The sequence below is a fragment of the Rattus norvegicus genome, chromosome 4 (genome assembly GCF_021556685.1).
Source record: "Rattus norvegicus strain SHRSP/BbbUtx chromosome 4, alternate assembly SHRSP_T2T, whole genome shotgun sequence".
Lineage (NCBI taxonomy): Eukaryota > Metazoa > Chordata > Mammalia > Rodentia > Muridae > Rattus > Rattus norvegicus.
Window position 1 is genome coordinate 10,537,379 of NC_141537.1, and position 14,894 is coordinate 10,552,272.

The window sequence follows — 14,894 nt, forward strand, 5'->3', positions numbered from 1 at the left end:
CTTTAACACCCATTTATTTATTTAGTGGCATTGAGGGCTGCGTGTAGGACCCAGTACTTGCTAGCTGACTACTTTACCACTAAGTTTATCCCATGACTTTTAATATTTGCTGTCGGGGTCACTGAGCAGCCTTTCACTCAATCCTTCTGCCTTAGTCTGGCTTGACACCCCACCATCAACACACACATGTGCACAGGCACACACACAAATATGCATACAAACACACACGTCTAGTATTTTATTTTGCGAAAATGAAAAAAAAAAGTAAAAGTCTGAGACTTCAGGTGCTGGGATTTCAAGTGTGTGCTGCCACATACGGATCAATAGTTATTACATTTAAAACACTTTTTAAACATTTTTCTTAGATTTAGTTTTATTTACACGTATATATGAGTAGTATGAATGTGTGTGTATGTCCTGTGTATAAGTGCCTCTTGAGACCAAAAAAGGGCATTCGATCCCTTGGAGCTAAAGTAACAGCTAGTTATAAGCCACCACATGAATGCTGGGAACTGAGCTCTGGTCCCCTGGAAGAGCAGCCAGTGCTCTTAACTGCTGAGCCACCTCCAGCCCCTAGCTCAACTACATTTTAAGAGTGTAGAATTAAATAGAGCATTGGTATTAGGATCATACATTATACTAATTACAAACAGCCCACTGAATATTAATATTTTTGTTTTATCGAACAGTTGGGAAGGTTTGTAAAAAAGGTAATCCTGTGTATTCCTTAATTGTAAGAGAAATCGTCGTTACGCATGTCCAGCTACTCTGTATGATTTGTACAGATTAAGTATATTTAACAAAGTAGTTGTTCAAATGATACATTTTTAATGATGTGTTTTGAATGAAAAATAAAGCTGCCAGTCACTGCTTCAATATGGTTTCGTTAATGTGATTTCATTTATATGCCTTTCTCAAAAGAAACTACTTTTTTAACATGTATAAGTCCCTGGTATAATAACATTCAAATTGTCAAACAAATTTAGGCTTTTAATTAAAACGTATTCTTAGAGAGTGGGAATGGGTTTTCATCATGTAGTGATACGTGGGGTGGCCCACCCTGGATTTAACCCTGAGCCACCTTTCAGGATGAGGATATGAGCAGAGACATGACAGTCTGTCACATAGCTGAGAGGGGCTAGTATTTTTTTCTCCTAGCTGAGAGGCTGTGTTCAGGTGACTCCCTCACTGTCTGTCAGGGCACTCCCTTCTTCTCGGTTTCTCATGGCAATTGATGAAGCCTAAGACTAACAGACAAAAATCTAATGAGTACAGAACCCTTTGTGGCTGATGCTACCATGGTCTTAAAAATGTGAATACATTGATCGGTTGTACAAATTGAATTTGATCTCCTGAAATCATTGATCTAGGGGAGCAGCGGGGGTCGGGGGGTTCTCCCAAGAAAGTTGAAGAAAATAGTCTCCAGACTGTGACTAGGACAGGCTTGGAGGCCTGTTCCCCTTCACCCTTAACACCTTCCACTACTCCTAAAGAATTATCCTCGGTGTTAAGGTCAGCTTGCTGTGTCTGAAAATGTACTCATCTGTGCCTGCCCCTTAAGTCCTAGACCGTTCAACTTCTCACCATCAGAAGACTTGCTTTATGGGCATGGGGTTCCCTCCTTTTCTCATGGTTTCTTCTTGTTGCCCAGGAACCCCTTCCGTCACTGCCACAGTCCCCTATGAAGGAGCCTTCCAAAGCATTTCACCAGTATAGCAACAACATCTCCACCTTGGATGTACACTGTCTCCCTCAGTTCCAGGAGAAAGTCTCCCCTCCTGCATCACCTCCTATAACCTTCCCTCCAGCCTTTGAAGCCGCCAAAGTAGAGTCCAAGCCTGACGAGCTCAAGGTGACAGTCAAATTAAAGCCTCGGCTGAGGACGGTGCCTGTCGGGCTGGAGGATTGTAGACCACTGAATAAAAAGTGGAGAGGGATGAAGTGGAAGAAATGGAGCATTCATATTGTCATCCCCAAGGGGACCTTTAAACCGCCCTGTGAGGATGAGATAGATGAATTTCTAAAGAAATTGGGCACTTCCCTTAAACCTGACCCTGTCCCCAAAGACTATCGCAAGTGTTGCTTTTGTCACGAAGAAGGTGATGGGCTAACAGATGGGCCAGCAAGGCTGCTCAACCTGGACCTGGACCTCTGGGTCCACTTGAATTGTGCTCTGTGGTCCACAGAGGTCTATGAGACACAGGCTGGTGCCTTAATAAATGTGGAGCTAGCGCTGAGGAGAGGTCTACAAATGAAATGTGTCTTCTGTCATAAGACAGGTGCCACCAGTGGATGTCACAGATTTCGATGTACCAATATTTATCATTTTACTTGCGCCACTAAAGCACAATGCATGTTTTTTAAAGACAAAACAATGCTTTGCCCCATGCACAAACCAAAGGGAATCCATGAGCAAGAATTGAGTTACTTTGCAGTCTTCAGGAGGGTCTATGTGCAACGAGATGAGGTACGGCAAATTGCTAGTATTGTGCAACGGGGAGAGCGGGACCATACCTTTCGTGTTGGGAGCCTCATCTTCCATGCCATTGGTCAGCTGCTTCCACAACAGATGCAAGCATTCCACTCTTCGAAAGCGCTCTTCCCCGTGGGCTATGAGGCCAGCCGGTTATACTGGAGTACTCGCTACGCCAACCGTCGATGCCGGTACCTGTGTTCCATTGAGGAGAAAGACGGGCGGCCCGTGTTTGTCATCAGGATTGTAGAGCAAGGCCATGAGGACCTGGTCTTAAGTGATTCATCACCTAAAGGTAGGATTGTATGCTGCTGTCAGGCCAGTGGGTGGTCCATGGCAGTGTCTGTTTGTCTGTGATGGTTTCATGAAGGTCCTTTACTTGTCAGGGCAGGTCAATCTTAAGCCTCTTTGTGTTAGCACACTGTTTGGGTGCTGTGTTAGCTCGCACCTCATTTGATCTGCAGTTATACAGGCTTGAGCAGGAGAGGTGGGGCCTTGGACCCCTCTCAAGGTCAGAGCCAGAAAGCAGGGACCATATCTAAGGCATTGTTATGATTTTGTCTTATCTCAGCTTCAGATTTAAAGCTGGGAATTACAAACTTTTGTACTACTGGGCACTTTTATCATCATTTTTATTGATGCAGAAAGTACTAAAGAGCTTTTTTAAATGTTTTCAGTTTTTAAGAACTGGAGCTGTCTAAAGGTATTTCTAAAAAACTCCCCGTTCTGTTTTTTTTCTCATCTGAGGGCGTGCCCATCTGTAGCCATTGCTAATTGAATAATTCCTGTTTAATAGTGTATTTTCTTTGTTCCATATCCAACTGAATTCACTATCGCCTTTCATGTTCACTGGTTGTCCTTACGGTGGCATTATTTTCCTCCAGATAGCATCGAATCTTTGAAATAAGTTGCTGCCATTTGACAGACATGTTTGTTACGTTGCTGCCCAGATTTTTATTTGAAAACTAATCGGTCTTTATGAGTGACTCTTCTTCATCCTCTCTTGGTTTTTGTACTGTGTCCAGTACTTTTTGTTTAACTAAAAGGAAATTCCTCCTAAAAATTATTTTTTTGTTCATATATAGATGTTTGGGATAAAATTTTGGAGCCTGTGGCATGTGTAAGAAAAAAGTCGGAAATGCTGCAGCTTTTCCCCGCGTATTTGAAAGGAGAAGACCTGTTTGGCCTGACTGTCTCTGCGGTGGCACGGATAGCTGAGTCAGTAAGTCCTGGTCATGTCTAAGCCTGGGCTTGTTTTCTAATCCAGCATTCACAGTGGTGCTGACGGAAACCTTCCTGCTCTCCAGGACACAGAACTGGAGTGTGGGTGGTCAGTTGGTGAGCTCAGTATCAAGTTTCTCAGAGCAGCTCCTGTCATCTGTCCTGTTGATCCATGCGGGTCAGGAGACCTTTGGCCAGCAGAAGTCCTGTTGCAGATTTTGCCCCCCTTTCCTTAACTTTTCTTAACATTCTCTTGCCCTTGTCCTGGGGGTGGGTGGTCCCAAAGAGCAGTAGAACGCAGCAGCACTGACTGGTGTCTTCTCTGAATGGAGGTGTCAATGTGTTTGTCAAGTGTAACGACAGGAGGTGTATGTCACTAGAACTGTGTTCTAGAGCCAGGCCTGGAGATGAGGGCCTGACGTCTGAGACACTTAGGATGCTGAAGTGGATGTGTAAGTTGAAGATCACTCTGGGCAACCTACTGAGACCCTGTCTCAGAATTTTAAAAAAGAAAGAAGAGTGTTAAGACTCTAGGTCAGGGGTTGGGGATTTAGCTCAGTGGTAGAGCGCTTGCCTAGCGAGCACAAGGCCCTGGGTTCGGTCCCCAGCTCCGAAAAAAAGAAAAGAAAAAAAAAAAAAAAAAGACTCTAGTTCAGTGGTGCAGTGCTGGCCTCAAAAGCTTGAGGGCTAGGTGGGATTCTCCAAACTACAAAAAAAGAAAAAGGAAAATAAGAAAAAAAAAAAAACAACATTGTAGAAAAGACCAAGCTGGTGAGGCGGCTCAGCGTGCAAAGGCATGGCCACAGCCTGACAGCCTCGGTCCAGGATGGTAGAGGTAAAGAGCCAACCGCAGCTCATCCCGACCTCCAGGCTCACCATGGCACTCGGCACTCATCCTTTCTCTGCATAGACATATACAGGGATAAGTGGAAATTTAAAATAAATATAAAGGAAACTTTGAACATATTAATTACTTCCAAGTAGACCTGAATTTACCACCAAAACTGCTAGAACAGTGAGTGACAGCCTTGTGTCATGATCACATTGGACAGAAGTGAGAAGAGAAACTAAACCAAACATGTCCTCCCCTGCTCTGCGTTCTAAACATCCAGACAGACATGTCAGAATGTTCACTGTGACCATTGCTTCCTGTCTGTAAACTGAAACATCAGTTGGCCTGATGCAGGAGGGCTTTGGCTGATGGTCCGGTAGTTAGTCTTCTCAAGAAAACGTGGCTTACCAAGTCTTGTTTGAGATTGGATTTGTACATCATTCAAATAGATAGGATTGTAGCCTCATTATTAAATAGGTCATTGACTAAGGGAAAAACATACAAACCCTATCTAAAGTGTTTTCACCCTGGGCCTGGCTGAAGATTATATCCTTGGCCAGATCAGTTACCCTTTTGTGTATTTTTCTTCTTTTATAGCTACCTGGGGTTGAGGCATGTGAAAACTACACCTTCCGGTATGGCCGCAATCCTCTCATGGAACTTCCTCTTGCCGTTAACCCCACAGGCTGTGCCCGTGCGGAACCTAAAATGAGCGCCCATGTGAAGAGGTTTGTGTTAAGGTATCTTACTTCATCTTCACATAGTACAGTCCAGGGCTTCCAGGCACCGTAGTGGGGTTTGTGCTTGATTTGTCTGCTGCTTACAAACCCTGCTGTCTCTGGCTGTGTATGTGCCTGACAACCTCAGAAGATGCTCTGTGTCTCTGCTAGGCAGCTTTCTGTGTCTGTCAGTAAGACTTTTAATTGGCGTAGCGTTCACATTATTCAGAGGTGTCTTCAGTTGTCCTTTTATTGTCCTGTTGGTACATCGTCCTCTGTAGGCCTCACACCTTGAATAGCACCAGCACTTCAAAGTCGTTTCAGAGCACAGTCACTGGAGAGCTGAACGCACCGTACAGTAAGCAGTTTGTCCACTCCAAGTCATCACAGTACCGCAGAATGAAGACTGAATGGAAATCTAATGTGTATCTGGCCCGGTCTCGGATCCAGGTAAGGAATGAAGCAGAGTTAGGTCTCAAGCAGCGGATGCCCAGGAGGAAGAGCTGCCGCACATTGCGGGTAGAGATAGAATCTGCTTGCTTGTTTGTGTGTGTGTGTTTGTTTTTGTGGAACTGTGATTTGAACTTAGCATCTTGTATGTCTTAGCAAGTGCTTTACCACTGAGCTAATCCCAACCCTAGACTCACGCTGTGAGAGCTGTGTTCCACCTTGTCGGCTTTTAACATGAGGACTCGGGCTTGTAGCCGTAGAACTTGGTGCTGGACGTCAAGTAGAAAGTAGGCCTTGTGAATCCACATCTTTATATCTTGTTCGAGGCTGTGGAGAAACAGGTTGCACTGGATTCTGCATGCACTGAGTTTTGAACAGCTCAGGAGAATGCTCACCAGCACACGGGAAAAGTAAATGGAGGCCAGCACTGGAAGGCGGAGTCAGGCAGGTCAGATCAGGGTGCTGTGTCTTCAGCGACACTGGATGGATTCATGTGACATTGCGGATTTGGAAGCTATATCTTTGTAGCACTGGCTTTTTGTGAAACATTGCACATTCCTTGTAGACAGTACCAGGAGTAGGGCTGCCCACTGACAGAGTATCTTAACATTGAATCCGTAGTCTTCGGTTGTGGTCTCATTGTTGATGTGTAACACAGAGTGGAACTGCAAAGCTCCTACTTTGTCAAATTCTGCAGTCCCCAAACTGTGTGCCTATCTGTGCCTAAGCCGATCTCAGCATTCCCAGATCCACCCCGCCACAAAATGCTGTTACTTCTCCTCATCGTTCTCCGAGTTCCAGCCTCTTCCTGGAAACCAGTTTCTATGTTCAGTAGAGAGCTCTTTCAAGTTTATTGCAAGCACTAGTTTTAAGAATCTTCTTGTTCTTAGACACTTTGCAAATGTGCCTAGCATAAGGCTGTCTTTACCACCTTCTCTCTTGCTGAATCCTTTTAGTCTGGAGCACTGTGACCTTTAGGCTAAGCATCAGCTGTCAATAAACAAGCTGATGGCCAATGAGCTGAGGCAGGAAATAGTTGGTGGGATGGCAGGAAGGGAGTGGATTCTGGCAAACAGTGATCGAATAAAAGGAGATGCATGGAGAGATTTGAGTGAGACCCTGGGGGGAAACACCGAGGAAGAAGCGGATTGGGACTGAAGGAGAGGTAACTGTAGACATAGACTAGTTTGAATCGGTTAAGTAAGTTACAACAGCTAGGTGTGCAATGAGCCAAGGCTTGTGGACAAGGCATTTATTTATAAATAGTCTCAGAGACGACATTCCCGGGAGCAGGATTTTTTTTTTAAACAACTGACTACATGTGTAAGTCTCAGCAGTGAGTTCTGAGACTGACAGACCCAGCTCTGGAGGGGTTCAGCCAGTACCTTGACCTGATGGGAGCTGCCGCCGCCTTGCTTCCTATCCTACTTCTGATTTTGGTTTCCTTGTTTTGCTCTTCTGAAATGCCTTCTACTTTTTACCTGCTGATCTTTCTTAGACATTTTAACAACCAGCTGTGAGCTCTTCACTCTTGACCATTTTGTTTCACAGCCATTTTTCTCGGTTGTGACCCTCTGTCAGATTCTGTGGACATGTTAATGCCCTGTCTCTGCTGCTTCCAGTTGCTTCTCTCCTCACTTGCATTTTGGATGTTAGACATTGCTCGTTCTGTGCTTGTTCCCACTCTTGACTGTGTCTTCAACTTATACCTCAGTCACTTTTAATTTCCTTGTTACTGCACATTCATGCACACAATGCACACATGCACATACATGCACACAACATGCATGGGTCGGAAGGCAGCAGGTCCAGGAGAGCGCTCTCCTTGCTGAGTCGGTGACTGCCCCCAGGCTGTGGGACTTTCACAGCAAGCACCATCTTCACTCATACTCCGGAGCCATCGTTGAGAGTTCCGGCTTTCTGTCCTGTCCTTTCTCACCATTCCTGTCTCTGCTCACTTCTGCAGTGGCTGTGGTAGTGGTAGTGCTTAGTGCTTATATGTTAGGAACACACGAATGGACACATTTACACATTTACAAGTATCTGCACTCTCTTTTGTCCACTGACACAGAGCTCTCTATGTTAACTGGGTTTCCCTGCACATTCTCAGTTGATTGCACCATTGCACAGTCACTGTGTCTCTCTCACCACAAACACTGTGCCGTCAGTCTCGCATATAAATATTCTTGTGTACTGATAGTTTCAGTTTTCTGGAGTACAATCCAGAAAGTAAAGCTTCTATCTAAAACTATATTTACTTTTTCTTTTAATAACGTATTTTCCCAAATGGCCCTGGTTTCCTCATGCAGTCTGTGACTCTATTCTGGTTTTCTCTTGTGTAGTAAGTGTTCTCACCTTTTTACATTTTGTCAGCTTAGCAGGTATACACTCTCTAAAAGAATATATTCTCGTTGTTATTTGTGCCCTCATGTGAGTACGCTTGCTGTGAGAATGCACGTCCAGAGCCCAAAAGAGGGCACTGGGTCCCTGGAGCTGGAGTTAAAGGCTGTTGTTGTAAGCTGCTATGTGGATGCTGGGAACTGACTGGATTCAGTTCCCCTTGAGCAGAAAGAAGCATTTTAACCACAGACCATCTCTCCAGCCTCTGACACCTCAGCTTCTGACGTCTGGTGTCTTCTCATGCCTGGCCTTTGGACTGGCCTTTCTGAGAATTAAATGTTTTATGACCTTTGTCCGCTTTTCGGTTTGTGCTAGCTTGCAGGGTTAGGCGTTTTCCAGTATGAAACATGCCCACCAGAACTCCAGTATCTTTTTTCTTGCAAAGCTTTTTTTGGCTTGTTTGTTTGTCTGTCTGTTTGTTTGTTTTTATAGACACGCATACAAGTTTATATCATTTCTGTATGCACACTTAGGTTGTACTCTTCTGGTATTTTATCTATAAAAAGACTTTAATTTTTTTACCTTCTTTCCTTGTATAGCCAATAATTGTAATGCTATTTAGCATACAATATACTTTGCTAACCTTAATCTTGCAGCCACTGCTATTACCACACCGTAGGTTCTCAGTTTGGAGTGCTTGCTTATGACCCAGAGGACACTGATGTGAACTTACACTCACTTATGCTGACCCAGATGATACTGATGTTGCACTCACACTCACTTCACACAAGTTCTGGTTTGTTCACTTCAGAGCCACACCTGGAACCACGCAAACTGAAGTCAGTGACATGGCTGGCGTCGTTGACTTGCCAACAGCTCCTTACAATGTGCTCCCGTGAAGAGCCTCTGGCAGACTCCATGAGGACTTGATTGTAGTCCTCTTTTTCTCCATAGTTTCTCCCCTGGTCAGAATTAAAGCACAAACCTAAACTAGGGTGTGAAATGCAGTTATCCGTGAACGTTGTGTTTGTTTACCTTTTAAGTGTGCTATTTCCCCTCAGCTTTGTTCACTGCACCTCTAAGGTAGTACAAGCCTTACCAGGCACCGGTGTAGACAGTGCCAGCTGCCTAATAACGCTTCAGTCTGTCAGCCAGCGCAGGTTTCTTGTCATCCCAGCCTTTCGGGAGGCTGAGGCAGAAGGATCACAAGTTCAGTGAGCTCTTACTCCAAAACATTTAAAAAGAGCTGGGAGTTTTACTCAGCATATGGAAGCCCTGGAATCGATCCCCAACAGCTCACTAGTGGTCGGCATTGGGCTATGGGCCTTTACATTTCTCTACTCACCTCAGAATTTTTTTTATTGGGAAAAACTCCAAAAACTGGATTGTTTCCACCTTTCCTGACACTAGAACAAAGTAATGTTTTCTATTCACTGTATTCTGTTATTTCTAGGAGCCTCATTCGAATCTGAAACACAACTTTGTAGTAGCATAACTCCTTATAGTCCTTCTTCTTGTGGTATTGAATGTTTACTGTATGGGCTTCCTTGGGGCTGACCTCATACAGAAGGCACTAACATACCTGCTCGATGGTAGTAATTCAGCAAGCGTAGTGGACAGTGCAGCCAGCCGGACCACAGCAGCATGTGTAGCATCTGTTTGGTGTTGCTGTGTAGGATGTTGTGAGTTGGCAGCTTGTCAACTACTGTTTGCTTGGCTTGCTGTACTGGTGGCGGGGCTAACTGCTGTTGAGAAGCCTCATGAGGTGAGGTACTTCCTGTGGTCTTTCCAGAGTGAAAGGTGGGGCAGAGAGGAGAGAAGGGCATTCCAAGTTACCTTCCTGGGAGGGCAGTCATTCACAGTCAACCCTCTCACACTGTCATCGCAATCCAGCAGGCCTGAGGACAGTGTAGAAAAGGACACAGGAACAATATAATGGTGCTAAAGTTGGTGCTCTTAGATTTTTTTAACTAAACTTTAAATATGGCTTTTCATAAGACTCCAAGGGCAGTGCATTTTGATGAAGAGGATAAAGGTATGTCAAGTATATTGAAATGTTTTCTTTCTCTTTCCCCTTAGGGACTGGGCCTGTATGCTGCTAGAGACATTGAAAAACACACCATGGTCATCGAGTACATTGGAACGATTATTCGAAATGAAGTTGCAAACCGGAAAGAGAAGCTTTATGAGTCTCAGGTACTCAGAGTCTTCCGTAACTGTCATCTGTCTGCAGTGGGTGTTCCTGGCCCATATGTAACTACAGACTCCTGCCCCTAGTTTACAGATGCCTTATGTGATGGTCACTCTGACACGTCACGAATGCATCGGCTGTGTCTGGTGGGGTCTGCAGGAGTGTGAGCAGGGCTTCCAGCACAGCCTGAGTGTGAGAGGAGGGAGGTTCAGATCACACTGACGACTACTGCCTTCTCTTTAGAACCGAGGTGTGTACATGTTCCGCATGGACAATGACCACGTGATTGATGCCACACTCACAGGAGGGCCTGCAAGGTGAGGCAGGAGGACCATGGCGCACAGGGCTTTGCCAGCGCAGGAGTGTTCTCACTGTGGCTGGGCAGTGGGGCTTTGTTCTTGCTTTGTTAACATCCATAGAAAGCGTCTTAGTCTCCACTGTGGGGAGGCGCTTCACTGTGTTGACAGAGTTTTCTGCTGTGTCTTGCAGGTACATCAACCACTCCTGTGCCCCTAACTGTGTGGCTGAAGTTGTGACCTTTGAGAGAGGACACAAGATTATCATCAGCTCCAACAGGAGGATCCAGAAAGGAGAAGAGGTAAGTGGTGGAAGGGCTCGCTGCTGTTGGACAAGGGTGTAACAGTCCCTGGCCCTGCAGCTTCCGTCACATCACTCTTAGAGACTTATCCTCCGCTTTGCCATTGGTTAATGTTTCAAGTATTCAGATGCCAGCTTCTTCCTTGTGGTAGTCCATGAAACTGTGAAACCCAGTGTAAAGAACCACGTGGCTTAGGATCCTCCTTTCTTTGTCCCTTAGTCTGGACAGTCTGACGAGCCCCTTTCAAGATGGTGCCTGCCACTGTTCTCTGGCAATCACAGGGATGTGATATATTAATGCAAGGACTATAGGCAGAAGTTTTGGAAGCCATATGTTCCTGCCTGCTCACGTGCACACTTAGAAAATTTCACATCATGTATATTATGTGCGTGTTTTTCTCTTTAAACTGTTCCGTGTAGGATGAGAGGACGCTGGTCTAGCTCTCCCTGTGATTATATTCCTTCATTGTCCTATTTACATGTCCCCGCTCCGCCTTTCCTGCATGGCATCAGCACCTTGGATTTAGTGCTCTGCAGTTAGTGTCCAGTGCAAAGCTCTTGGGAGGACTGTGGTGTCAGGAGGCCTGGGTGTGTTCACTGTGATGAAGCCCCAGTCTCCTGTAGGCAGAGTGTGAGGTCACATCTATTTACTTGCTCTCTGTAGCACTTGCCTTTAAAATTAGGGACATACTTCTGTGACTGGGTTAAGGATCACTGCTCCGGGACAGCCCCTGCAGAGCAGCCTAGTAACTGTCCTGTGTGTGGCATCTTGTACACATCCTCTGGTGTTGCCACCATTACTCAGCAAAACCTGGCAGAAGGCACTGCCTTCCTTTCCCAGTGCGGCTGCTCCACAACAGGCACCATCTGTTCCTTCCTGTGCAGTCTTCCAGGTCGTGGCTGATGTTTGAGTTAGGAAAGACCCAAGAGACTTACTGTTCCCCTCCCTTGGCTTCATGGGCTCTAGCTGTAACACTTACGTGGTGGGAGTCAAGCTGATTGGTTGGCTGGAATTTGAGAAAGAATTCTACAGCCTTTGAATGTTGATCCAAAACAGCTTTTTCTCTAAGGGAAACACGAGCTTACCCCGAGCCAAGGATGAGTGGCCACAGTTGAGGCGCAGATTCAGAATGCCCTGAGCTGGATCCATCGTGCTCCACTGTGGAAAGGATGGGGTGACTTTTGCCATCACAGGACCCAAGAATGTTCTTGGTCTGTGCACTTATTGGCGAGGCATGAGATGTCAGTAGGTTTTAGATGCTGACTAAAGATAGGTTTGGGATTGGTGGAGGTAAACATTAATGTGGTAAACTGTTACAGTCACAAAGGTCTTAGGCCAGGTACAGAGGTTGGTCATAAAAGCAATGATGGGGATTTGGACACAGCCCCAGTCATTTTATGGTACATTTGCGGTGTTACACCTCTCCATGGTGACAAATTCTAGTTAGCTATAGCACCTTTGAGTAGAGGCAGCTTCTTCAGAGGCTTCTGTCTGGTGAGGAAAAGAAAGAGAAGGGGAGAGCCATGATGTTGGCAGGGTCCAGTTCACCTCTGTCCAAACCAGGGAGCCATCTATGGTTTGAAGGGAGTATTGGTCCTCATCTCACCCAAAGTGGTGGAGAGAACACTGAGAAGTCAGAAACTCAGCACATCCAGGTCTCCTTCCCACAAAACTACTTCCTGTTAAAGTCTGTATCTCTAGTTCCACTTCCTCTGGGGATACCCCACCTCCCCAAGGTTCCATGGGACCAAACAAAGCCCATCTTGCTTTGGCTTGTATGGGTTAGCTTACTGGGTCTGAACTGCTAGAGGTGGAGCGGGCACTTCCCTGCCTCACAGCGTGTCTTTGCCATGGCAGCTCTGCTATGACTACAAGTTTGACTTTGAAGATGACCAGCACAAGATCCCATGTCACTGTGGAGCGGTGAACTGCCGGAAGTGGATGAACTGAATGCATTCCTTGCTATCTCACCGGGTGGCTCGTCCCTAGGAAGAGGCGACTCAACACTTCATTGGATTTTGCAGACAGAAAGATATTTTTGTTTTCTGACTTTTTGAAAAACAGCTTCTGGAGCTCTGCTTCCCCAGCCCTTGTCTGAAGGAAGCGCAGAGGAGCCGGCGAGGCTGCCCCACTGTGCGCTGGGGTCAGCAGACTCACAGAATGGTCCAGCACTTTTTTTTCTTTTTTCCCTTTCCCTTTTTCTTTCCTTCCTTTTGTTTCCTTGTGGGTGGGTTTTGTTTTGTTTTGTTTTGTTAGTCTCACTAAGGAGAAACTTATACTGGGGCAAAGAGCCGGTGGCTGCCCTGCCCCAGGGTGGGGGCCTTCCTATGAATGTAAGACTGAAATCACCAGCGAAGGGGGCTGTCCAGAGTGCTGGCCACGCCTTACTGACAGGGGCAGGCCCTCAGTTTAACTAAAAGTGGACACCACTGATCAAGGAATGTACTGAGAAGACTTCCTTAGGGATAGAGCTAAGGGATAATAACTTGCACTAAATACATTTGAATACTTGATTCCATGAGTCAGTTTATTGTAGTTTTTGATTTCTGTAAAATAAGAGAAACTTTTTGTATTTATTATTGAATAAGTGAATGAAGCTATTTTTAAATAAAAGTTAGAAGAAAGCCAAGCTGCTGCTGTTACCTGCAGAACTAACAAACCCTGTTACTTTGTACAAATATGTAAATATTTTGAGAAAAACAGTATAAAAATAGTTATTGACCAAATGCTACCAGGCGCTGCAGCAGCTCGGGTGCTTATAACCGTGGTAGGGATGTTACAATATAATTTTGTGTTCTTAAATATGCCATTATAATTATGTAATAACCAAAATTGTGCCCCAGTACGCCTGGGCTTTTTGGACACTGTCTCTTAGTGCTTGTTTTCTACACCTAACTAACTTCTGACAGCAGGGCGTGTGCTACAGCTCCAGCTTTTATGGCTGCTGGCCATTCAGACTAACGTTTCATACTATATTGTTTCATACTATATTGTTTATAGCTGTTGATGATCAGACTAATGCTCCATTTATATTGTTGCATCCCTACTTCTTCAGTCAGGTTTTTTGTGCTTACAAATTTGTGATAACTGTGAATAACGGCTTAAACACAAACCCAAATGGAGGCTGAATTTTTTCTTCAGCAAAAGTAGTTTTGATTAGAAATTTGTTTCCAACCTCACAGAATCATGTAAACATAGAGTCATGTAGCAGGGACCTAACCAACTCCTTAGCCTTCTATTTAACATAAAAATTTGAAAAATAAAAAAAAGAGAGATGGAGAGAGTGAGATGTGATTACGCTCCAGCTGCAGGACTCTGGCAATAGGGTTTTTCGAAGATGTAATTTTAAAATGTGTTTGTATGAACTTGTTTGTTTACATTTCTTTAATAAAAAACACACTGTTTTGTGTTTGCTTGTAGAAACTTAATCAGCATTTGAACCAGGTTAGCTTTTTATTTTGTACTTAAAATTCTGGTACTGACACTTCACAGGCTAAGTATAAAATGGAGTTTGTGTGCACAATTCGAGTGGACTGTGAGCTTCGGGTACACATCAGTGGCTCAGCTCTCAGCTTGTAATGTATATGGCATGATGTATTTTTATCTTACAGAATAAATCAATTGTATATATTTTTCTCTTGATAAATAGCTGTATGAAATTTGTTTCTTGAATATTTTTCTTCTCTTGTACAATACTCTGACATCCTACCAGTATTTGTCCTGCCGAGTTTTGTTGTTTTCTGTTCTGTAAAATAGTATCTAATGTTGGCAAAAATTGAATTTTTTGAAGTATACAGAGTGTTATGGGTTTTGGAATTTGTGGACACAGATTTAGAAGATCACCATTTACAAATAAAATATTTTACATCTATGGAACGTGCGCTGTGCTCTCTGTGCGCTGTGGTCATGCCCGGGGTTTGGCCCTGCCTGGTCCGTCAGAATTGCTAGAGTTTGGATGTAGATCCAGCCGTGCTCCCTGGCTGTGGGCTCCCTTCCCTCAGTCAAATATGGAGGAGAACTTGTGCTAGGGATGCAACACAGCAGAACGAAGGTCATTCTTGCGCATTTGC

At 44.8% G+C, this 14,894-nt stretch overlaps 1 protein-coding gene across 25 annotated transcripts in view; it reads left to right on the plus strand.

Annotated features, from left to right (window-relative positions):
- Positions 1-14,695, plus strand: part of Kmt2c (lysine methyltransferase 2C) — a 214,730-nt gene extending 200,035 nt beyond the window's left edge. For 16 of the 25 annotated variants that reach the window (XM_087659632.1, XM_087659634.1, XM_087659644.1 and 13 more), the window contains 8 exons: positions 1,652-2,768; positions 3,559-3,695; positions 5,124-5,266; positions 5,527-5,695; positions 10,115-10,231; positions 10,470-10,543; positions 10,716-10,824; positions 12,682-14,695. In XM_087659632.1, the coding sequence (XP_087515758.1) occupies positions 1,652-2,768; positions 3,559-3,695; positions 5,124-5,266; positions 5,527-5,695; positions 10,115-10,231; positions 10,470-10,543; positions 10,716-10,824; positions 12,682-12,774 (1,959 nt within the window). In that variant the 3' untranslated portion in view covers positions 12,775-14,695. Of the gene's footprint in view, positions 1-1,651; positions 2,769-3,558; positions 3,696-5,123; positions 5,267-5,526; positions 5,696-10,114; positions 10,232-10,469; positions 10,544-10,715; positions 10,825-12,681 lie in introns of those variants that run through there. The other 9 variants (XM_087659635.1, XM_087659637.1, XM_087659646.1 and 6 more) reach the window with 2 other exon arrangements.
- Positions 14,696-14,894: the final 199 nt, after the last annotated feature.